Source organism: Prinia subflava, chromosome 9 (genome assembly GCF_021018805.1).
Source record: "Prinia subflava isolate CZ2003 ecotype Zambia chromosome 9, Cam_Psub_1.2, whole genome shotgun sequence".
Classification (NCBI taxonomy): domain Eukaryota; kingdom Metazoa; phylum Chordata; class Aves; order Passeriformes; family Cisticolidae; genus Prinia; species Prinia subflava.
In genome coordinates, this window is record NC_086255.1 from 3,382,975 (window position 1) to 3,406,155 (window position 23,181).

A 23,181-nucleotide genomic window follows, 5' to 3' on the forward strand; every position below is an offset into this window, starting at 1 on the left:
CCTGAAACCTGGTACCATCATCAAAATAAAAATAATCTGACCTGAAAGAAATGTTTTCTTCATACCAGGAGGGATATTTAGGCCAGGCAGGAGGGGAGGGAGCCGCTCCTGGAAGCAATTACATGGCTACATAACTGGGCTAATTAAGAGAGAAATCTAAATGTTGAAGCTAGGTTGGGAGTGAAAATACTTAGGAAAATATTGCCTCTCATTCCTCAAAATCCTGGTTTTGTCTCTTCTGTCTGCAATTCCCATAGCCCAGAGAGGGAAGGTGAGCCCAGATCCCTCCCTTTATTATTTACTCATGTGGCACCAAACCAGACAGGCTTCAACTTTGGGCAGAAACCAAACCGTGCACATGGTTGTCATTGAAATAGCAACAATTTTTAAAAGCCACAGGCACCACAACAATCCTTCTGCCCCTTTTAAGTACACATGAACTCTTTTGCCTTGTGTCTCTTTGCCTTGTGCCTCTTTGCCTTCAAACTGGGAGTGATCCAGGGGGGTCTCAGTCAGGTGAGTGGGTGATGAGGAGTTGACATTTAATTATCCTGAGTCTGGAGGCAAGTGAGGTGGGAAGAAGCTGGTTTCTACTCTTCAGCCCACTCAAGGAGAGTTTCTGGCATCTCTGACCTCCTTAAAACAAGGATATGAACCATCTCTCATTTCAGTGCAGGGTCTGGGTTTGCTTTCCAGCCTCAGCTTTTATTCCTTTTATCCACATGAAGCACAAGCCTAAGGAGGGCACATCCCACCTCTCCCTGATCCCAGCAGCTGTTCTGCCAGAGTGTGAATGAATCTCCTCCCAGCTTTCCTTCCCAGGCACTGTGTTTCCAGCCCCAGGGACTGTGTCTGTACTGGCAGGCCACGGTCAGAAATGTTGGGATCAGATTTTTCCATGAATTGAGAGGTTCTTCAAAGAGCTGGTTTTTATTTTTCTGATGTGGGTGCATCTAAAATAGATGGGAAATGAGAAGTGTCACAAAGGTGACAGGAGGTGCCTTAGACCCCAAGAGTCCTTACAGCTGGGCTGATTTTGGCAGGAATGAGTGGTTTCACCCTTTGCAGGTCACTTGGAGAAGCATCTGTGTGAATTAGGTGAGAAGGTGGATTTTCTAAAATAAAATCACACTCTGCCAGGGATGCTGTGTGGTAGAGACACCCGCTGGGTTTTCCTCCCCCGTGGTGTGGTGGATTCCTCTCCAGAGGAACTTGACCGGTCCCAGCTCCACATCTGCTGCTTTCTGACATCCTGGTGTGAACATTTCCTGGGATCTCGGGCAGGGTGTGCTGGAACATCTCGTGGCAGCACAAACATTGGGTTTGGTGGCTTGGCTGAGTCATCGGTGGGAAGCCGAGCCATAGGCCAGCCCCGATGGTGATGAGTGCAGATTGCCTTCCTCCCCCAGGCCCTGGGCAGCTGCAGGGGACACATGACACCTCCCTCACACAATGACTGCCACCCTCAGTGGGAATTTGCAATAATCCCCAGCTGTGGCCACGCCAGGCCTCGCTATCTCTTCCCCATTCTGCTTCCTGCTGTCTCAAATTTTGATGTGGTGGTCACTGAGAGATTTCAATTTGTGTTGGGACGGTTCCAAACACAGCTATCCTTTTTACAGATGTGGTTTTTAAATGGGTAATATATATATATATATATATATATATATATATATATATATATATATAAATAAAAGAATATATGTAAATGTTTAAGGCCACGTTAGGTATAGCTTGAAGCAACATGGTCTAGTGGGAATTGTCCCTGCCCAAATCAGAGGTTGGACCGTGATGGACTTTGAAGTTCCTTCCAACTCAAACCATTCTCTTTTTCTAATTTTTAATGTATATATGTATTTGTTCAACCCAGCCATGTTCCCTGCAGCACAAACACCAAACAGGAGTAGCCCTGGCTGGAAATGGAGGGTGTTGCTGTAGAGTTTGAAAATACAACTTTCCATGAAAAGAAAGGCACAGATATCTCAGTAAAGGGTTGCACTGCTGACAGGAATTGTCGGATGTGATGGGGTACTGGTTCCTCCCAGTTGTAGGATCTGAGTACTGGTAGCAAATCAAGGCTTGGCAGTGTCTCCTGTGCCCTACTTCTGATGGCTCTTCAAGGTTTCAGTCTCTCTGTGAGCCTTCAGACAAGCTGCAGGCTGAAGAGCTACATCTCTTCTAACAAATACTGTACTCTGGTCTTTTCCTCCTGAGTTTCCTCTAATATCCATTTCATTTTCTACAAAGGTTGTACCCGTGAACACTGAGGATTCCCAGGTAGCTGTCAAAGTATTTCTCCTCTGTGAAGCTCTGTATTAAGTAATGTCTTGCAGTATTTGAGACAGAGAGTAGCTACACTAGGATAAATAAAGCAATTAAAATACAATATTCCTCTGCATCTCCACGGCTTATGGAGAGCATCCCGCAGTTATGAGTTCATAAACAGCTTTTTCCCTGTGAGGGATGGGTGGATGAGAGGGTAGCAGTGGGCAGCTGCTGAGGAGGTGGTGAGGGTGAAGCCCTGGGTGTGCCTGATGAGGGTGAGTTATAGAGAGGACTTTGTGCCTGTTGTGGGGAGGGTCTGGGCACAAGGGCACCATTGACGTTGTTCCCTGGCTGCCTGGACAGACAGAGCCTTTCACAGGGTGACTTCACTGCCCTACGAGGAGCACGTGCCTTCAGAGGACGGAGTCATCTGCCCCAGGAATCACAGGAGCATTCCCCTGAAATGAGGATGTGTGGTTCTTGTGGTTTTTGGGGTTAAAATCAGCTCCAGCCTGGGAGGGTTCCAGAGGGTCTCCGGACACAGTGCAGTGTGTAATGTTCATGATGGTTGGGAGCCTGCTGGCCCCTCTGCCTTGTTTTCCCTTCCAAACTTAGGAATAATGGCAGTTTCATAGGGGATCCATGCACAGAGGAGTTTGTACACTCCCAGAGCTGAGGTAAGCAGCCCACTAGTTTGAAATGCTTCAGGCTGGTCTTGGCACTGAGTGGGAAGAAGTTTCAAACTGCGTGGTGGGAGAAGGGACCTCTCCTCTCTGAGCACCCAAGATTTCCTTGAGGAGTAAAAATCTCAAGTTTTCACATAAGAAGATTTTCTGTTTTAATTTTGGCAACTTTCAAGCTTGCTGGAGTGGGCAGGAGTGGTGGCAGGGATCTTGGTTGGCATCAGCACCCACTTGAGCCAGTGACAAATACTCCCAAATGTAGTGATAGGCAAAAAACTGGAGGTTTTAAATGCCATACGTATCCCAGGAAATAGTTTGCTATTGATGTAACTTCTGAGAGAGATTCCAGCTTCCAAGCCCCAGTGTTTTAAATAAACAGGAATGAGAGTCTGCAAAGGTCAGTTTGTGGCTTGGTGGGAAAAAGCCTTTGGTTGAGGATCAAAAGAAACTGGCTGGTTTGAAGGTGGCAGGGACACCTTCCACTGTCCCAGGCTGCTCCAAGCCCCATCCAGCCTGGCCTTGGACACTTCCAGGGATCCAGGGGCAGCCACAGTTGCTCTGGGTACCTATGCCAGGGCCTGCCCACCCTCCCAGGGAACAATTTCTTCCCAAAATCCCATGTAACTCTGCCCTATGGGAGTATGAAGGCATTCCCCCTTATCCTGTCACCCCCTTGATTAAAGTCCCTCTCCAGCTCTAGAGCAGCACCTTTAGGCACAGGAGGGGGCTTTAAGGTCTCTCCCAGTTCCATCCCATTCCATCCCCTGCTCCTGGCTCTATCTCCTGCTCTTGCCCCATCCTCCATCCCCTGCTCCCAGCTCCATCCCACCACGAGACCCAGGGATGCAGGGCTGAGTGTTGCACCCGTTGTTCACACTCACATGGCAGGACAGGGCTGGGAGCACAAACAAAGCTTGGCAGTGTCTGTCCCAAACATGGACAAAATCCAGTTGTATCCCGAGGATGCACATCTGATTCACCACGTGCTGATTAACCCTCCCGTCCCCAGGCTTGTACGCTGTGTCACTCCAAAAAAAAACCAGCTTTAAAAAGCACAGAGATTCACCCTTGAAGGAGTCAGCATGCTCAAAAGTGGCATTTTGGCTCAAACAAGCTAAAAAGGATTTTTCATGGTTTACAAAAAATAAAAAACCAACCCAGCACTCCAGGAGATCCTGGGTTAGATAGGAGCTACCGAGAGTTACTTGGAACCACTTGGAACCACATTTTGCCTTGCAAAAATCTCCCAAAGCATTTCAGAAAGGCAAAGCTTTTCAGGAAATGGTGCTAAATAAATAAATAATAAATAAATAATAGCCCTTCATCTTTCCTTTCCAGAGAAAGATGCTCAGAGTTAGCCCGAGTTTGAGGCTGTGACAGAAGGGTGAGGTGTATTTCAAGTCTGCATTGGATTTGCAGGAGGTCTTGGTAGGTGGGAGCAGTGGGTGCAGGTGCCACACACTCTGGATTTTTGGTCATCCATAATGTGATTTTATCCCTTTACTTACTGGTATTCTCTTTTCAGTGGTGCTGAAACAGTGACATGAAGTTTGGTTTAATTTCTGTAAGGTCCTGCCTTATCATTTACAGCCTTGAAGTGAGAACCACAGTGGCATAACAGAAATGTTACTTCTATGCTGAAAATTATGAAGTATGAAAATGGAATAGGGCTGAGAAAAAAAGAATAGTTCCATATTAGTGATATTTCACCCTAACTTGGGACAGTTCAAATCACTGATTTTCCCCTAAGGTGAGCTACTCCAAATCCTGAAGTTTTGCCAGCTCTGGAGATGAGTCAGGTTCAGGTTCACCCTTTTCCACTGGAATCCATGGCATTGCAAAGCCACCACTGGGAGAGCAGCCCTGCCACTGTCCCCACGGGGCTCCTGGCAGTGCTGGGTGTGTTGGCATGAGGGGCCTGCAGTGCTCCAGGGATCTGGATCCCAAGAGGATGCAGAGGAGAAGGCAGAGGTGAAAGGCTGGGAAGGTCAACCTGTAAATAAATAAACACACAGTGATCACTAATGACCTGTCTGAGCAAATGGATTTTTTCCAGCTCATAGCAAAGGGTTTGGTGTCAAGGAAAATATTTGTTCTTGGCAGGAAATGAGGGTTTCCTCCAGTTATTATTATGAATAGGAATGGGTTGGGAGGCTGTGCTGGGACTGAGTCCCCAACTGTGGGATGCTGTCCTTGGGTGGGACAGTGGAGCCCCAGAGTGGCGTTCACTGCTCTCTGATTCCCTGCTGGAGTTCTCCATGATTTCTGGGATTCATCTGCAGCATTTCCCTGGGGCTCTGTAGCAGCAGAGGGATTCCCACTGGTGGATCATAAACAGCTTTTTCTTTTGCACTTATGGAGTCTCCCTGAACATCCTCACTGTCTCTGAGGCAGCCACATATCCAAAGACAGGAGCAGAACTGTGAGTAAACCCAAATTATCTCCACAGGCTCCAAAGGCAGCACCAGTAGTAATGACTTAAAGCCTCCTTCTGCTTTTTTTGGTTTTCCCAGTGCTGCAGCTTGGACCTGCTGGCAAAGCTGCTGAGATGTTCCTTTGTTGTAAAGAGGAGAATTGGTTACTGGAGGCTCAGGATTAATCCATGCTTGCTGCAGCTCCCTCCATGTGTCCCTTCCATTTCCACTCACCAGGAAACCAGCCTGGGGATGGAGCTGGAGAAGATTGGGGGGCCTTAAAGGCAGTGCAGACGTTTGAACCTGTGTGATGTTTGTGTGTGCATGGCCCAAATCACAGCAGCTGCCATAATGAAGTTGTGCAGAGCTTAAGAACCAAATCAAACCCATTTTCCAGTCTTGTTTTCCAGTCTCAAGCACCTGTCCCTCCTCCTCAGCAGCACGGGTGAGCGCTCTCCCTGGCACTAACACCAGGCAGGATTTATCGTGATGCGAACAGCCAAAGCGCTTCTGTAGAACGATACAAAGACAACAACTCAGGCTGAAGGTGTTTTACAGGAGATATTTGCCTCGGGGAGTGATTTGAACCCGAGCCAGGCAGAGAATCCCCCAGTGGAGGTGACTTTGCTGGCTTGGGAGGGCTGGCAGAGGCTCATCATTCCCGCATGGAGCTCGCTGCCCGCTTCCCCCTTCCCTTCTGGCACCGGGTTATTTTCAGCTTTCTCAAGCAACTGTAGCCCAGTGTGCTAACAGGAGGTGATGACAGCTTGGGAGGTAGGGCCGGTGCTGCTGACAGCTTGTAGCGTTACACCTTTCCCGGGAAAATTGCAGCAATCACCTGGCAGGGTGGAAAAAAAGAATCAAAAAAAGGTGTTTGAGCAAAAGCTGTGATCACCGCAGGGATCTGCTAATATTTGTCCTGGTAGAGCCACCGTGTTTGCAGGGACGGGTTTCAGGGAAGAGCTCTCAGCTGGGTGTTTTACCATGGGAAGAGTCAGATGAGGAATGTTGCTGAGGGATTTCTCCAGCTTGCTGTCGAGGCTCTGCAGCCGCCAGCCCGTCCCTGATGGGAACACGTGCCTAAGGGGAGGGAAAACCTGAGGAAAAAGATGGATGAGAGGGGTGAGTCGGTTCCTGCAGCCTTCTCTGGTTGTAGCCTTGGTCCCTGCACAGGGTGGAGCATCACAAGACCCTGTGGCAAAGAGAAGCAGCCTGAGCTTGGTCACCAGCATGCAGGAAAGGCTTTGTTCTGCAGCAGCCCTGCAGCTTCTTCCAAGGGACCAAGAATTCCTTATTTATGCATTTTTAGATGATTTTTCAACTACTTCCATTAGCCACACCTAATTTTCTCTCTGAGGGCTTGCCCAGCGTGCTGGATTAGGGCAACTTTGGGAAGGGCTGGGGAAGAAAAGCCAGCACCTCAAATGCTCAAAAATGGGTCCTGGTGGTCTGTAAAGGTGGGTTGGGTGTAAGGTGCATTACAGATGCTCACTGGTTGAAGTCAGGATGGCCAGAAATGTCTCCCAAAAGCCTTCTGTGTGGGATTCCCACAGTTTCCCTGAGACCAGCAGGATCTGAGTGCCTGATACCCCTTTTTGTGTGGCACTGGAGGCCGAGGTTGTGGAGAGGCTCGGAGGGGCCCAGGGCTGCCTGGCCACGGGGAACAATCGACACCTTGTGCCACCAAACCTGCTCTTCCTGGCATCCACAGGGGACTTGACTGCCTGGTTTTGCCAGCTCAGCACCTCAGCACGTGCTAAATTCACCCAATAAATAAAAAATGAGCCGAGGCCTCTGGAAGGGCTGCAGACAGACACTGCACTGATGGCAGTGGCTGATCCACAGCCAGCCCATGGAATGCTGCCTTGGTGATCACTGTCCTTAGGGAACCCTCCTGACCCCAGCCCCTGGCAAGGTGAGCTGTGGGATTTCGTGGCACCCAGTGCCTCTGGAAACTTGCTTTCTGAGCTGTCAAACCTGCCTCAGAGGGAGTTCACCCTCTGCACATGGCCTTCCTTCCACCAGCAGCTGCCGCAGTGCCAGGACCATTGGAAGGGGTTTCCATCCCTTGCATTTCCTGGAATGACTCAAGGGTTGCAGCGTGTGTGGATTTGAGCAGGGAAAATGAGGCTGTTGGCTTGGTTGTCTTGCCAAAGTCCCATAAAATGCAAAATTTCTCTGAAAATCAAGTAACTTCGTGGCTATTCCCTGAGACATGTCTGAGCTTGGAAATGCTTTTCTTTTGGATGGAAGAATGTGCTGTGGACCTGTTGAGTTACTCTCCAGTCTGCATCCTCCTTCATTCACCACCACAGGAGTCACTCATCTGCTCTGAAGCACTGGAGAGCATCTCCCATCCTCTCAGGATGCCCTATCCCACCTGCAGCAGCCCAGCGTGTCCACACCTGGGTACCAGACCCTGGGAAGTGCCTGATCCAGAAGATGAGCTCGATTAAGAAGGAGAAAAATTAACATTCCCAATAGTGCCAGAGTTTTGTTTGTAGAAGGGATTTGCACTTCTAAGAGGGCTGTTGACTTTTGGGAGACCTAGGCTTTTCAAGTGCCTCAATCACTGTTGGAAATATGCTTGCAAATTTTGTGAAGTGCTTAGAAAATATTTCTGCTATGTCCTCGGGCCTTCTGCAGTGGTAATTCCAAGTTGTCCATTAACCACAGTGTGCAGCTCTCTGCTTGAAGCTGTTGCATGCTCAGCACCCAGACAGCAGAGGCACAGCTGGGGTTTAAAAAATACGACCAGGATGACGTGAGGACTGGGTGCAGTCGCATAATTAAAGAACAAATGCCCCTTTTTTCACACGGGCTTGGGGCTTGTGGGTTTTTGAAGGTTTCAGAGACTGAAGGCCATGAGAAATGTAGCTGTCCCCAGATTGGGCAGTGGCCAGCTCCTCCTGGGGCAGCAGAAACTTCTCTGTTTAGTTAGAGCAGCCTCTGCAGTGACTCTTTTTTGGGGCAGTGCAGCACCCAAAGCCTCTGAGCAATGGTCCATGGGTCCAACTCAGCACAAGGCCCTTTGATTTGTTAAGAACTGATAGGGGTGTGATGCAGAGCCCCTACTTCTCCCTTAGGGGTGTGCTGTGTAAATGGGTGATCTTCCTTCGTTTACAGCCTGGGGTAAGCTATTTTGGTGGAGTTGCTCCCAGCTTACCTGGATTTGAATGAAAAAACCCTCAAGCAAACATAACTAATTCCCTGGGAATGCCAGTGGGGATGTTTTGGATCAAGGTTGTGTCTCAGGCTGTGTGTTTGGTCCTGAATTGGGCCAGCCAGAGCAGGCAGCAGCCCTGTCACCCTGTGTCCCCAATGCTCTGTTGGGTGCTGAAGTTCTCCTGGCTCCTCAGCTGCTCCTCGTGCTCCAGACCCTTCCCCAGCTCCACTCCTTTCTCTGGACACTCTCCAGCCCCTCTTCCTTGTCACGAAGTACCCAAAACTGACCAGCAGCATGTGAACATCTCTAGCTGGCGAGGGGGCTGCCTTCCTCCCAGGGGTTTATTGAATTCCCATTCAGGTCTATCCCATGGGATGTGTCCAGGCCGAATGTCTGAGCAGTGAATGCACCGTCTCACACTGGCTTGTTGAGAGGCTCCAAAGGCTGCTGAGATCCTCCTCAGTCTCCTCCTGCCCAGAGCACACACTCTGCCACTGGCATGGCCTCATTATTTCCATGGGCACTCACTAATGAGGGTTTAATTTGCTCTTTTAAAAACCATCCTTGGCTAAGGCGTTCCCTGCAGGTGAGCATGGCCTGGCTGCACCCCGGAGGTTCTGTGTGCTCTGCTCCAGAGGGTTTGGAATGCCTGCGTGCTCCTTGTCATTCTCAGGGTTCGAAACTGTTTAGAGGATGTGACAGTACATAAACTAACTCGAGTTTCTGGCCACGGTAAGCAGGCGTGGAGGCTTGGGGAACAGACAACTGTGCTTGCCTGGTCTTCAGTGAGGGGAGCAGCCGTGAGCTGTCACAGAGGTTTAGCAGGACACAGGCTCCAGCTACTTAAAAAAATGGCTGAAGTTTCTCTTGGCTAATAAAGGGAGTTGTGGGAAAAGTTCATTCATTTTTGGTAAGCTTTGTTCTGCCTTACTTGTGGAACTGGGCGATGCATGGGGTGGAGACAGTGATGGGACTGATCCAGAGCAGGCTGGGGTGGGTTTTGATGCCTTTTTGCAGGGGCAGGGGAGCCACAGGTCCTGCCGTGGATGGGGCGGTGGGAGGTTGCAGCATCTCTCCATCTCCTGGGGACCTGCTGAGTGTTCCTGCTGCTCTGCTTGCTCTCTGTCGGGCTGAGGGAGCTCCGGTTTGGGGTCGGGAAGATTCCCAGCTCACCCGGTGTAACTCCTATCCCAGCTTCAGGATTCCCCGGGTCTCCACTCAGCTGCCTCTCTCCCTTTGCCCCTGCAGAACCGCCAGACCTTCAACAGCCTCACCTGCCTTAGCACCACGGCCGAGGACGGCTCCCCGCGGCTCTCCGGGGCCGGGGAGCAGCCGTGGCCCGCGGGCCCGGAGGTGATGCCGGGCAGGACCCCCGCCTGCACCCCGGTCCCGGAGCCGCCGCGGGCCAGGCCCGAGGAGCGCCGCGCCAGCAGGGACGACCTGTCCTGCGAGGAGGAGGAGGAGAGCGCCGGCAAGGAGGAGGACAGGGCGGGCTGGCGGAGCGGCGGGACGGGCACCGAGAGCCTCTTCCAGCTGGACGGCGAGATAGACATCGAGCAGATAGAGAACAACTGAGGCGGGAGCGGCTCCTGTCGCCCTGGGGGCTGCGGGCTGCCGGCAGAGCCTGGAGCGCTCCTCGTTGCCAGCGAGTTTAGTGGGATTCTGTCACTGCTCCCCTCCTGCCAGCTGGAGGGGACGAAGCAGCTTTGCCAAAATTTCATCAGGTATTTAGAGGAATTCGTGTGCATGCGTGTGTAAATCTTGAAATTCTTTGTAACTACTGTAGCCAGAGATCAGCCAGTCGGAGGAAAGTGCCTGTCCCAGGGGGAGAGCAGGCACGGGGATCGCCAGAGTCTCGGAGTCCACGAGTAAATGGCTTTTGCCGGGAGAGGGGTGGAGCTGATGTAGCTCCCACAGGTCCCACCCGTGCTAGTCCAGAGAGGGGTGCACAAGAAGAAACCACCACCCCTAGGACTAGAGAAAGGGAGGGAGAAGCGGAATATTGAGATTTGCAAAGCGAGCACTGGCTGGTGGCTGCCGGGGTGGCCGCGGTTCCTTTCTCCGGCCGCATCCCGTGCAGCCCCAGCACCGCCCTCGCTCCCCATGTCCCTGGCAGTGCTGTGAGAAGGAAATCACAAGTGAAGTGTTTTGCTAAAATTTAATAATGGCAAGAGCTGGATTTTTACTCCTTTATTTTTAGTTTTCCTTTTCCTGGTGAGGAATTAAACAGATCCCTGGCCCATGCAGGGCGCATCCACAGCAGCGCTTGCTGGGTGCTGCACAGGGATGCTCAAATGCCTTCCTTCCCTATTTTTTTTCTTCCCAGCCCCCTCTCTCAACTCTTTTGGGAAATAAAACCCTACTCAGGCTCGGTGCCACCCTCATTTGGGTTCCCAACACCCTGTTTAAGCAGGGCTGGGCTGTTTACCCATTCACCAGCAGCTGTGCCTGCTTTGCTGCCCAGGGCACGGCTGCCACCCTCTTTTTTTTGGCTTTACTGTGAAGGGCTGCCTGCCCGAGGCACGTCGTGGAGGGGTTACTTGACAAAGTCAGCTGGCAAAAGGCTGAAAATCCAGGTAGCAGCACTGAAAGCTTTTCCTCTTCCTGTGCCTTTTTAAAGCACAGATAAAGTGGTGACCATTATGTTTGTATGATATGAATTCTCTTTGCTAAAAATAAGCTGTCCACTTGCTAACAGGTTTAGAAGGACACTTTTTTTTTTTCTCCCTCTGGGTTGGTTTTTTTATTATTATTATTTGTTTGTTTAAAGCTCTAGGAAAGTTCTACAAATGGCTTCCAGCATCTTCTGGATTCCTTCTGCTGGTTCCTTCAAGCTCAGGGGTCACTTCCCGAGCTTTGCAAACGCAAGAAAGGAAAAAACCCATCAATACCAAGAGCAGTTGAGGACAGGACATTTTTAATGGGGTTCAGCACCCCTGCTGGCAATGCCTTGAGGGTCCAGAACTCAGACAGGCTGAGAGCTGCTGGTACAGGTTTCATTCATCATTTCTGGTTATGTTAGTGCACTTTTTTCCGCAGTGGTTTGGGATGTGTGTGGCATCTCCCACCACAGTGGAACCCATCGGTTTTTACCCCTGTCCTGGCACTGCTGAGGTTTTGCTGGTGGCTGTGGCCGTGTCCACTCCCTCCAGACAAGCAGGATGAGCCCCAGATATTCGGGGAGGGGATAACAAAGATATCTTTTCATTTTGGGGAACCCTCCAGCTCTTAGAAGAAAATATATCCTGGGTTAGTTTTTATCCCTCCTGTTGTGGAGGGCCCAGCCATGGCAGTGTTTCCTCAGGCTGCTGCCCCTCTGCCCTGCAGCCGCCCCCTCACAGCACAGTTCTTGGCTCTGAGTCTTCCTGATGCTCCATCCATCCCTCCCACCACTGGCACGCCCTGGTCTCGGGGCTCACAGCTCCTGCTGGCCACAGGCCCCTCCTCAGCTGAGCAACCAAGGGCAAATCCACCCAAATCCCGTCCGGCCGCCGCCGCAGAGCTCCGGGTGGGCCTGCGTGGGCATCCCCAGGGCTGGAACTCCTAAGGGCTTCTGTTTTCTTTCCAAGGGCTGCTCCTGGTGCCACGCTGACCCCCAGAGCGGGAAGTTGGCCAATGGACCGTGGCCCAGCTGTCCTGGACCTGGTGGCCAACGGGCCACGGCCCAGCTGTCCTGGACGTAGCTGTAGCATTCAGTTTACATTCAGCACAACCCGTTTGCCTTACTAAAAACGCTTCTCCAATGAGTCATGGCCTTACACTGGGCACGTTGGCGTAGGCACAGACTACAGTTAGCGACAGTTCTGAGGCCACCGTGGTGTTCTGTTGGGTATTTCTTGTTGGGTTTGTATGATTTCACGTACTTATTCTCAGTTTAAGAAAGCCTTACTTTTAAAATTTCTCTCTTTCTCTTTCTCTCTCTCTCTCTGTAGAGGTAAAACATTTGTGGATTTATATATATATAAATATATATATAAATAAAGTAATTAAAAATATTAAATATAATATAGTATGTGCCTCAGATTCAGGGGACATCCTGTTGATTGTAAAGTCAGAAGTGGCGTTGCTCCCCTGGTGTCAGGAGATCATCCCCTAGGCAGTGGGAGAGCAGGGCATCCCCTGGGGGTCTTGCTCTTGGTTTGTAAAGGACTTCACCTATTACACAGATGCTTTGGGAACCCCCCAAATCCCCTGGAAAACTCCTGCCAGCTGCCAGAATGTGATACTAAAGTCATATGCAGACAAGGGATGTTATTCCTTGCTAGGTAGCTAAAATAGGCTCATTATTGTGAAGGGACTCAGTGGCTTGTCCAAGGTGTGACCCAGTCTGGGCAGCAGCCGTTTTGGGATGACACCAAAGCTGTGGCAGCAGCAATAAAGGTTCTTCATCCTGAAAAAAAGATAGGATTTTAACACAGAAAGTCTTAGCAGGCACACAGGAGTTTGCTGCGTGTTTTGCAGATGTAGCTCTTTGAGCCTGCCCTATGAAAGAGTACATTAAAAAAAAAAGAAACCAACAAAAAAAGCGTTTGTAAAATAGACTGTAATTTTTCCACGTGCTAGCATAGCCTGTTTGGCCAATAAAGTTGTGTTTCAAGTGCATTGTTTGAAGCTCCTGGCTGCCCAGGCGAGCAGACTGACGTAGGATGTTCTAGGATTGTAGCAGTGCTTTGCGGCGTGTGTGGGTTCGGTGTTCCAGAAAGAAAGAGGATGGCCAAATTAAAAAAAAAAAAAAAACAACAAAACAAATGGGAAGAAGAATACAAACAAAGCCTTCTGAAGCTATGACCTGTAGTAGCCAAGTCTCGCTGGCAATTGCACAAGCGCCGCGGGCCTTGTGTGTCCCGGGAGGGGCCGCCCGAGGTGTCCCCTCCGCGGGCGGGCGAGGAGGCTGCTCCTGCCCCTCCATGACTTGATTGCACTAGAGCAGCTCAATCTCAGGAAATTGCTTGTTACTTTTACTGTGTAAATAAAGCTTCCTGGTTCAATAACCCCCGGCCTGTGTCTCGCCTCTCTGTGCTGTGCCCGTGGCCGGGCGTGTCCTGTGGGGTCCGGGGGGTTGGGGACATCACTGACCCTCGGGGATGTGGCACTGGTTGGAGTCTGATGACTCTGGAGTTTGATGGAGCCCTCTCCTCTCCTCTCCTCTCCTCTCCTCTCCTCTCCTCTCCTCTCCTCTCCTCTCCTCTCCTCTCCTCTCCTCTCCTCTCCTCTCCTCTCCTCTCCTCTCCTCTCCTCTCCTCTCCTCTCCTCTCCTCTCCTCTCCTCTCCTCTCCTCTCCTCTCCATGTCCCCAAAAATGGGTGGGGCTCAGGACAGCTCTCAAGCAGGGCCCTCCCTTGGGGTGTCTGTGTAGGAAGGGTGTCCAGCCATGGGTTGCACAAGAAAATGACATTTTATGATACTCAGATGCAGACAGACCTGCTGCACCCTCCCCATCTTCCCCCCAAGCCTGTCATTTAGCTGTAACACAGCCAGAGATATAAACAACAAAATGCAAATTGAAGTGCCAGGTAGCACCTCCTTCTTTGTGTTTAATGACAAACATAATATCCTGCATCTTAAAACAAAATCTAAACTCAAATCTAAACTCAAATCTAAACTCAGAGGGCACAGCAGGCCAAGGACATGTGGGGGTGTTCAGAAAGTTCTTGGGGAAACAGAGCAGAATCTCCTGCAGCCTTTGTAACCCAGAAAGGAACACGGCTGCACTTCCTCCAGCAGGCAAACAGTGTAAAAAGTTTCATGACAGATGGCAGGATGTTTATCTGCCTAAACTTAATCAGATTGAAGTGATAGGCTTAGTATAATAGAACAAAAAAGGAAGAATTAGGGGATAAAAAAGAAATTCTCAGTGATCCATCACAGCCTGAACGTTTGACCAGGGTTTACAGCATCCTTCCATGTGTGTGCATGCTGACACTACCATACACTTTGGCTGAACCACTACCCAGAGGATAAAAGATGCAAAAAACAGACCCAAAATATTGCACGAAGGTCATTTTCCCAGATGTAGTTTATTTTATTAGAACTTAATTCCCAGCCCCCTTTCCCCTGCTGTCCCCAAGGCGTGCTATGCAGCTCCAGGGCCAGCTGGTAGCTCTGAAAAACAAGTGTTCCAACACTCCAGAAACACGGGGCATCGTTTTGGTGTCCTTCAGTGAATGGGGTTGTCTCAGCTGTTGGGACTGCTGGAAACAGAGCTGGAATTATCCTTTACCTCCTGCTTGAAGATGCAGAGAGCAGTGCCTGAATGCAGACAGTGCTGCCTGAGAGCATGGATATATATTAAATATATGCAACACAAACATAATTACATTATTTTCATGGTCCCTTTGGAGATCTGAAGCAGGTTAAAGCCCAAATAGTCTTGCCCAAAGCCCAAGAGAGTACAGAGCTCCTGATATGTTGATTAAAAAGTGACTTTTGTCTCTAAAAGGTGACCCTTACAAACACTACCACGTGTCAGTGAGGGTGGCCTGAGGACTTGATGCAACAACCCCTCATATTTTAATTTTTTGACCCATTTTGAGCCCCTTCCATGCTGTTGCCAGGTGCAGCATGGCCAGGTGTTACCACACACGCTGCAGCAGCTGCACTGCAAAACTGACGGCAGAGAAACCAAAATCCCCAGGGAAGGGCTGCAGTGCCTGGAGGCAGGGAGCAGGGACTTGTAGAAATCCTTATTCTGATCAGGAAAAAAGGCAAATCTCATGCCTGTCCTGGGCCTGGATGTGCTGAGCATTCCTGGCAGCAGGAGGGGGCAGAGCTGGAGCTGAGCGGATGCAGCAGATTCTCAGTAGGCATGTGGGGCAGGATCAGTCCCAGGGGATGTTCAGTGAGTACAGAATCCTGGAATCCCAGAATGGTTTGGGCTGGAAGGGACCTTAAACCTCATCCTATTCCATCCCTGCTATGAGCAGGGACACCTTCCACTGTCCCAGGCTGCCCCCAGCCCTGTCCAACCTGGCCTTGGACAATTCCAGGAATGAAGCAGCCACAGCTTCTCTGAGCAACCTGTGCCAGGGCCTCCCCACCCTCACAGGGAGGAATTTCTTCCCAGCATCCCATCTAAACCTACCCTTTTGAAGCTCTTTCCCCTTGTTCTATCCCTACATTGTGAAAAGTCCATTTTCAGCTGCAGCTGTGTCTGACTCAGCCCCACAGCTCCCTGGCCCAGGAACTGCACATCCAGGATTTTACTGGGGAGAGGCAGGAAACCCAGACCCTGCCCACACAGCCATGGGTGCTCACAACACCTCCCCCTGCATCAGTGCCATGGCCTTTTCCAGCCTCTCCAGGTAGGGGAAAAGCATTTCAGGTCCTGTAAACATCCCTGCCAGTGCACATCCAACAGAACACCACGACAAACAGGCCAGATCCAAAGGACAGGGTTTATTCCTGACAGGATGGTGCAGTTATTCCCTAATGTGTTACTGGATTCCTGTGCCCTCACCCAGGGCTGCTCCAGATGGGCAGATCCTGGCAGAACCAGGAGCTGATCCTGGCAGAACCATGGTCCTGCCTTGCCAGGGCATGTGGGGCTGTCCCCCTCCCCAGGGGTTTTGTGCCACTCGAGGCACACACTGGACCCTGGAGCTTGGTGGCCTCCATCAGCCCCAAGGACATCCCCATCCCATCCCAGGCACCCCAAAAGGCACAGGGCATGTGGCTTAAACAGGTAAATCCATTCATGAGAGGGTGCCCGGGTTCCCCGTTTCCCACCTCCAGGCTGGGTCCCCAGTGGGAGCAAAGACAAAAAGGGGGAACAGACCCCAGCACCACCCAGAGGAGGCTGAGGCCCCTCGCAGGCACCAAGGACAGGACATTCCAGACTTCCAGAGGCCAGCAGGTTTGGTGTTCCCGTGGATGAGAGGCCAGCAGATCATTTTAGTACCATAATGTGAAGCGTTTCGGAAGGCGGGTGCCCACCACCCTGGACAAGGCTGGGCTGGGTTCAGCAAGGTGAGGCGGAGGCAGGAGAGGATGAAGGGCTCCATGGAGGGGCTGCATGTGAGGGCTCAGCCCTGCTCCTGCTGGGATTCACTGCTGCTGCAGGATGATGTCCACGGCCTCGGCCAGGTTGTTCACGGAGGCATCCGGCTTCACCTCGGGGTGGTTTTCATCGGACGGCCTGGAAGGGGACAGAGGGGCACAGCTGGGCAAGGGCAGGATCCCAAACAGGCCCCATGTCCTTGGTCATCCTGCTACCCACAGAGCCCAGGCAGCGCCAGCAGAGCACCCCTGAGGTTCACATCCCTCCCTCTTCTGGTCCTTTTCCCCCTTTCTCTCTCCCACACCCAGGTGTTTCCCACACGCCCAGGTGGATCCAATGCCCTTAGTGCAAATGAGCTCAGCAAAACTTTGCAAAGCCTCAACTGCCAGAGAATCTCCACTTAGGCAATTATCTAGTCCAAGTCAATGCACTGCATTTTACAGGCATCTCTTCATGCAGGCAACAGCAGCACTGGACAGGGATCACTGTAAGGACACCTCACTGCCAGCCTGGGACCCTACCAAACCACAGTTATTCTCCCACAGTTTTTATCTAGAAATAGGTAAAGGAAAGAACAATTCCCTTTCAACCCAGAGACACAGAAAGTCTTCACATCACTTCAGTGAAAAGGAAGGCTCTGCCAGGGTTTCATTTTGCAGGACTCTTGCAAACCCACCGGTGGTGGTTTGAAGCACCACAAGAAGAAGGTTCAGTCTCACCCTCCACCAAGTCACCAGCCCACAGCAGAGTGACTTGAAGCCTTTTTTTTGCCAATACTTATTAGCAGCACTGCTCTAACAAGGCACAGCTGCACAATTCCATTCTGCTGATTCAGCAGCACTGCTGCTGGGGAGGGGGGCAGATGGGGGAGGCAGAAATTTTCCAAACCTCATGGTCCTGTTATGGCTCTTGGGCTGAGAAACCCAACAGCTGCTGAAGGGAAAACATATGTACTTTATACACTTAATGACCTCCCTTTGGGAAAGAGATGGGAGCCCAAATGTCCACCTCCCACCTCTCCTGCTCCCTGGGAAGGGCAAACCTTTATTTAGCACAGCCTCTCCGTGGGGAAGATGCATTTCCCATCAGATGCAGGGGAGGCAGAGAGATGATGATTATTATTATTATTAATAATGTGCAGGATTTGGTGAGCACTTGTCTGTACAAGCACCAAATCACTTCTTCAGTCCCAGCACTGAAGCTCCCCAGGGCTGTTTCCTTCCTGCTCTTTTCTCAGCCGTGCTCCTCAGTCCAAGCCCGTGAGCTCCTCACAAAGGCATGGCCTTTTTGGAAGCCCACACTGTGTGCTTGAGGCTTTGCTTGCTGCAAAGTTGTGCTATGAACTAGAAAAATAAAATATTTTTATATTTTCAGCTGATATTCATCTTTCCTTGTGTCACCTGCAAAGCTATGCCCAGCACCGGGCTCCATGAAACAGATTCTGCATCTTATTTAAAGGGTGGATGGGTCTTTCTTTAAATATCCAAATTCTATCTTGTTACAGGGCTAGGCAGCAATGAGAATAATAATTATGATGGTTTTTAGGTTTTTCTCAACTGAAAAGAGTGTGCTGATGGAGAAAAACCTTCACACATAAAGCAAGTAAAAATCCAGTGTGTATCCATCCCTTCAGTGGTAATTATTGCTCACTCCTGATTTAACCAAGTGGCTTTGATGAGCATAAAAATAACTTTGGGCACACAGTAAAATATCAATTTCTTGTCACCAATCCTTAATTTGAGTGGAGAACTAAATAAAGCAACAAACCAAAGTTGTCTTTGCATTTTACACCCTGAAAAATGTTCCTTTCCTCGATTACACATTAGGAGAAAACTTTAGGAGCTGCTTGAAACGAATGCTTCTACAAGAAATTTTCAATTACACAGCACTCTTTGATCTATTAAAAGGATTTTGTGATTAATATCTGTGCTGACTACACAGAAATCCATCTGTAATTCAGCTGCTAAATGCCAGCCATCAAGGAAAAGTCCTGTACACACTTAATGTGTCCTGTGAAAAGGGTGTGTGTGTATGTATATGTATATTTATGAAATAAAGTATTTTTACCCATTTGCCCAAATACCAGGGGATCACAACACACTCCTGGCTCCACTCAAGTTAATATTAAAACACAATAAATAGTTGTCTGAACTCTGTAGGAAAGCAGAGAGCTGGAATAAACTTCCCTGCTCTCCTGCCTTTTCCCAGGGCTGTGCGTGGAGCTTTTGTCCCTGTCAGTGGCACCACAATTCCTGTTTCATGTGGCCCCTTCCTTTGTCTCACAGGCATTTTGTGGCTCACAGAAACAGCCGAGGGATGGGTTTGTTCCCCCCTCTGGCTCAGAGCTGCTCTTGAAGCATCCGACTCAAGGGAACTGCAAGCAATAATCCCCAAACTCGAATGCCAAGAAACAAAGCCCCAAATGCAGCAAAACAACTCAGGAGCCCAAGTCTGGGTGCCAGAAGTGAGGCAAACGAGAGAGCTGTACCATAAAACCTCTGGGCAAACCCAAGATGCTGGAGGAAGAGCCCTTGTTCTGCTGTCCAGAGGGAGCAGAGACCATGGCTCTACACCAGCCTCTCCTCTGGGGAATTTGGGCTTTTTCCTAAGAGAAACAACGGCCATGGAGAGTTGTAAGGTGCCCTGAGGGATAGAAGTGCTCTGGAGGTCGGCTCTGATGTCCTGGGCATTGCTTTGATGCATCAGAGTCTCCCTGGACAAGGTCACTGGGTGCAGGTGGAAGCTTGAGCCAAGAGCAGATCTTGGTCTCACGGGTCCAGCTCAGCTTCTCTTTCAGTGACAACAACCCCACGGCATCTGCAGGTCACAGAGCTGACAGTGAAGGTTACTTTTTAATGCTTTCTTCTTTCATATTCCAGAAATAAATAAATAAAACAAACCCATCTAAAAATATCTTTAATTTGCTAGGTCAGTTGAAGAAGTTAGCATTGAGCTAACTTTAGGACAGACTCCTTCCGATTTTTTTTCTCACATGGGACTCTGGTTGCAGAGAAGAGCATAAATCAAAATGACAGAAAATGATATACTGCAGCTGAACATTGAGCTGTCAGCACTCCTGGCCAGTGCACAAACTCGCTTGTGAAAAATCAACTACAGCCTTGGGAAACACTCTCTGCCATGAAGCAGGACTCCTTGGAGTGGCTGAGCACCACAGCCTGGAAATGCACACAATTTTCCAGCCCAAATTGGCCGTGGCACTGTGAAATGTGACACTTCTGCACTGCCTTTGGTGGCCACTTTGCTGGCACACAAAGGGGGCAGGGAAAGGAGTGGCTTAGCACAGGATCCCTCTGAAATCCAGGGTGGTCCTTTTGGGGACACAGGGTGACGTTAGGAGAATGTGTTCTTCAAAGAAAATCCACCCAAAAGGCCCAGTGCACACAGCACATGAACAATATGAACTATTTTTAACGTGGTGCAGCTCAGGCAGTGGTCTGGAGGTCCCAGTTCCTCGTGTCCATCAGATGCTCCTCAGGGGATGACTGAGCATCCTCCTCTCCCAGGGGCCGTCTGCCACTGCCGGGGCTGCAGCAGCTGAGCAGCTCTCTGTGCCCAGAGCCAGACCCTCAGCCCACACTAAACTGGTTAGTTCAGATCAGTGCTGCACTGGGAGACACCAGGAAGCAGCAGGGTGCTGCAGGAAACTGGATCTGCAATTTTAACTCTTCACTTGGGAAGAGAAGCTCCAGCTATCAGGGAAACTCCAGCATGAGAACTACTGCCTGTTAGAAAGTGATGGCTTCCTCCTGGAGAGGCATAAAACCAAATTGAAAGGGGCTGGTTTAAAAAATCAGCTTCTGCAAGAGTAAGAAGGTTCACTTACAGTGAGGGTCAGATTTCCACTTGGGTAAGTCTGTTCTGACAGGTTGGATTCCCTGCCTAGGCTCAGCTGTCAGGAAGGGTCTTGAGTTGTTCCAACTTCTGTGCCGTTTTCTGGGGTGGTTCACCCAGATGCAGCTCAACATCTTTGAGGGATGAAGGGATCTATGCTGGCTTGCCTGGTCCTTTCAGGAACTACCAGGAGTCTTTGAAGCAAATACAGAGGAAAGATGATACAGAGGATAATGACCCCAAACCCAAAGACTTGGAGTGAATTCTTTTGTTTCCCACAGCAGCTGGGATTCCAGGTGTGGTCTGTGGGTTGAGGGGAGGACTGGATGGTGCTGTCAGCCAGTTCCAATGGCACTGTCACAGGGAATCACTGCTGGGAAGGGACCTGGGCCTGCAGAATGTGGAATGGGACTGAGTCTCTATGAGCTAGGAACAAACCATCCCACCAGGGGCTAAGAGGGGATGTCTGAGCTCCAGCCCTTCCCCTCGTGCTGTCCTAGGAAGCCTCACACACAGGCTGCAATGGCCTCAGTGCCTCACTTGTGCTCTTCTCCAGCAAAACATATGGGGAACAAAAAAGGAAACAGCTGGGTTACTGCATGGGCAAAATATTTAACAGATAAAAGCCCAAGGGGACAGAGCTGACATTGGATAGTCACGGTCACAGGGATGGAAACAGCGCCGGGATCCAGCTCAGTCTGAGACCTGCTGAAACTTGACTTGAGAGAGTGAGAGCAGATGGGGATTGATCGACACCTGATGGGTATCAGGGCTAAAATTAGCTCTTACACAGCCCTCTGGAAATCGGGGTAGGCAGGGAAAACACCGAGCAGGGCAAAAGCAAGGCACCAAAGGGGATCTGAAAAAGACAAATGATCCCACGCTCCAGGGCCACAGAGCTGCAGTCATTTGGCAAACCTGATCCCAGCTCTGCTGTCCCACCGAGCTCCAGAGCAATCCCCACCCCACAGCTCACCCTCTGTTTGGCCAAGGCATCTCTGGGTCACCACTCAGGCTCCCCACCAACTCCCTGATTAAACAGCACCAACTCCTGCTCCTTAAAATGAGATAAAAAAGCCTGAGACCATTTCTCCTGACAGCATATTCTTCAGGGGCTCTTACCATGGCTGTAAAATATGCAAGACTGGGTTTAACAAGGTTTTCTTTATGAGGAATGCAAACAGGCACTGTAACCTTTGCTGGCCGCTTTGAAAAGATGCAATCATTAGACTTGGTGCCATGAGTGAAACTCTCTTTTTTTTCCTTTTGTGAAACATGCAATTCAATCAGTTTGGCACTGAAAACCCAGATAAATCACAGTGACTGACAGGTCCCTGATGGACAGCTGAGGGGTGGTTGTAAAGCACATTTCCTGATCATAAAATTAGAGAAAAAGCTGCACCAAAGTCTGTAACAGCACCCAAGGCTGGAGCAGCTCCCAGAACTCCAAGAAACCCCATCCCTGGACCCTCTCATGTCATGGACAGATCCCTGGGTTAGGAAGAGAGGCTTTTGTGATTAAAATACTGCATTTTGAAGAGCTCCAAGTAAAGCAAACCTGTGTCAGAGCAAACCAGCATCCTCCACTGCTCTTCTCTTACCTCCCAGAACTTCACACGCCACTAATTGTGTTTAATTGTGATTCATTTAAATTCAAGCATCCACAAATGCATAGAAATTACAGCCAAATTGTTTGCTAACACCTGAAGGAAGTCTGTGGGCTTGTGACTTAATTGTTCCCATTTATGTCAAACTGCAGCAGTTTTAACTGAGCAGAATACGCCAGCTTAAGTCCAACACTTCTCCAGGTCATATATCTCAACAGGTGGACAATACTAAGATTGAGGGCATAGGGAGTTATCCTTCTGCATAGGTTACCTAAAAATAAAATGAAATTAAATTGCCAAATGCTTGAAATCACAGAATCATGGAATGGTTTGTGTTAGAAAGGACCTTAAAGATCATCTCGTTCCATGGTCAGGGACACCTTCCACCTCCCCAGGCTGCTCCAAGCCCTGTCCAGCCTGGCCTTGGACACTGCCAGGGATCCAGGGGCAGCCACAGCTGCTCTGGGCACCTGTGCCAGGGCCTGCCCACCCTGCCAGGGAACAATTCCTGCCCAATATCCCATCCAACCCTGCCCTCTGGCAGTGGGAACCATTCCCCCTCATCCTGTCACTCCATGCCCCATCCAAATTCCCTCTCCAGGTCTCCTGCAGCCCCTTTATGCACTGCAAGGTTGCCATTCCCCAGATCCTTGTTTTTCTGAATTTCAATACACTTCTTGGGGTGAATATTTGTACTTTTCAAACATACGTGTGCTGAAAATGTAATTGGAAATGTTTAATTGGAATTTGTTGCTTTCTAATCAGTTGGCTGCATGGAGCCAAGATCTCAGATACATAATTCCAGAAATAACTGCTTAGAAGAGGGTGCTGAGAGCACTGGTAGGGCTAAAAGAGGTGCAGGAGGAGTGCTTGGTGTCCCTGCTGCACTCTGCTCTACCAGGTTTTCCACCAGGTCTTTTTAAACTGCCAAGATCTGGTGCAGGACATCACCTTGGGAAGCAAGGAATAGATTGGAAATGGAGATTGTAACCATGGATATGAAGAGGTTCAGGGAGAGCAAGTGAGACTTTGGCAAAATGAAGAAGTTAAATGACCAGAGGTGACAGAACAGATCAGGAGCTGGAGGCTGGCAGGAGCAAAATTCCACGGGTTTCACATTAAAAAGCTTGGGAGAGAGTCAGCACAAGTATTTCCCACAGTCCTCTCCACAGGCACAACATTCACTGGTGGTGATTGCA

The 23,181-nt window shown here is 50.0% G+C and overlaps 2 protein-coding genes across 5 annotated transcripts in view; one reads left to right on the plus strand and one right to left on the minus strand.

Moving 5' to 3' along the window:
• FAM53B (family with sequence similarity 53 member B) overlaps positions 1-13,519 on the plus strand; it is a 42,592-nt gene extending 29,073 nt beyond the window's left edge. For both annotated transcript variants that reach the window (XM_063405125.1, XM_063405126.1), the window contains one exon: positions 9,777-13,519. In XM_063405125.1, the coding sequence (XP_063261195.1) occupies positions 9,777-10,103 (327 nt within the window). In that variant the 3' untranslated portion in view covers positions 10,104-13,519. The remainder of the gene's footprint in view (positions 1-9,776) is intronic.
• Positions 13,520-15,903: 2,384 nt separating this feature from the next.
• LHPP (phospholysine phosphohistidine inorganic pyrophosphate phosphatase) overlaps positions 15,904-23,181 on the minus strand; it is a 70,291-nt gene continuing 63,013 nt past the window's right edge. For all 3 annotated transcript variants that reach the window (XM_063405132.1, XM_063405131.1, XM_063405129.1), the window contains one exon: positions 15,904-16,661. In XM_063405132.1, coding sequence (XP_063261202.1) covers positions 16,650-16,661 — 12 coding nt within the window. In that variant the 3' untranslated portion in view covers positions 15,904-16,649. The remainder of the gene's footprint in view (positions 16,662-23,181) is intronic.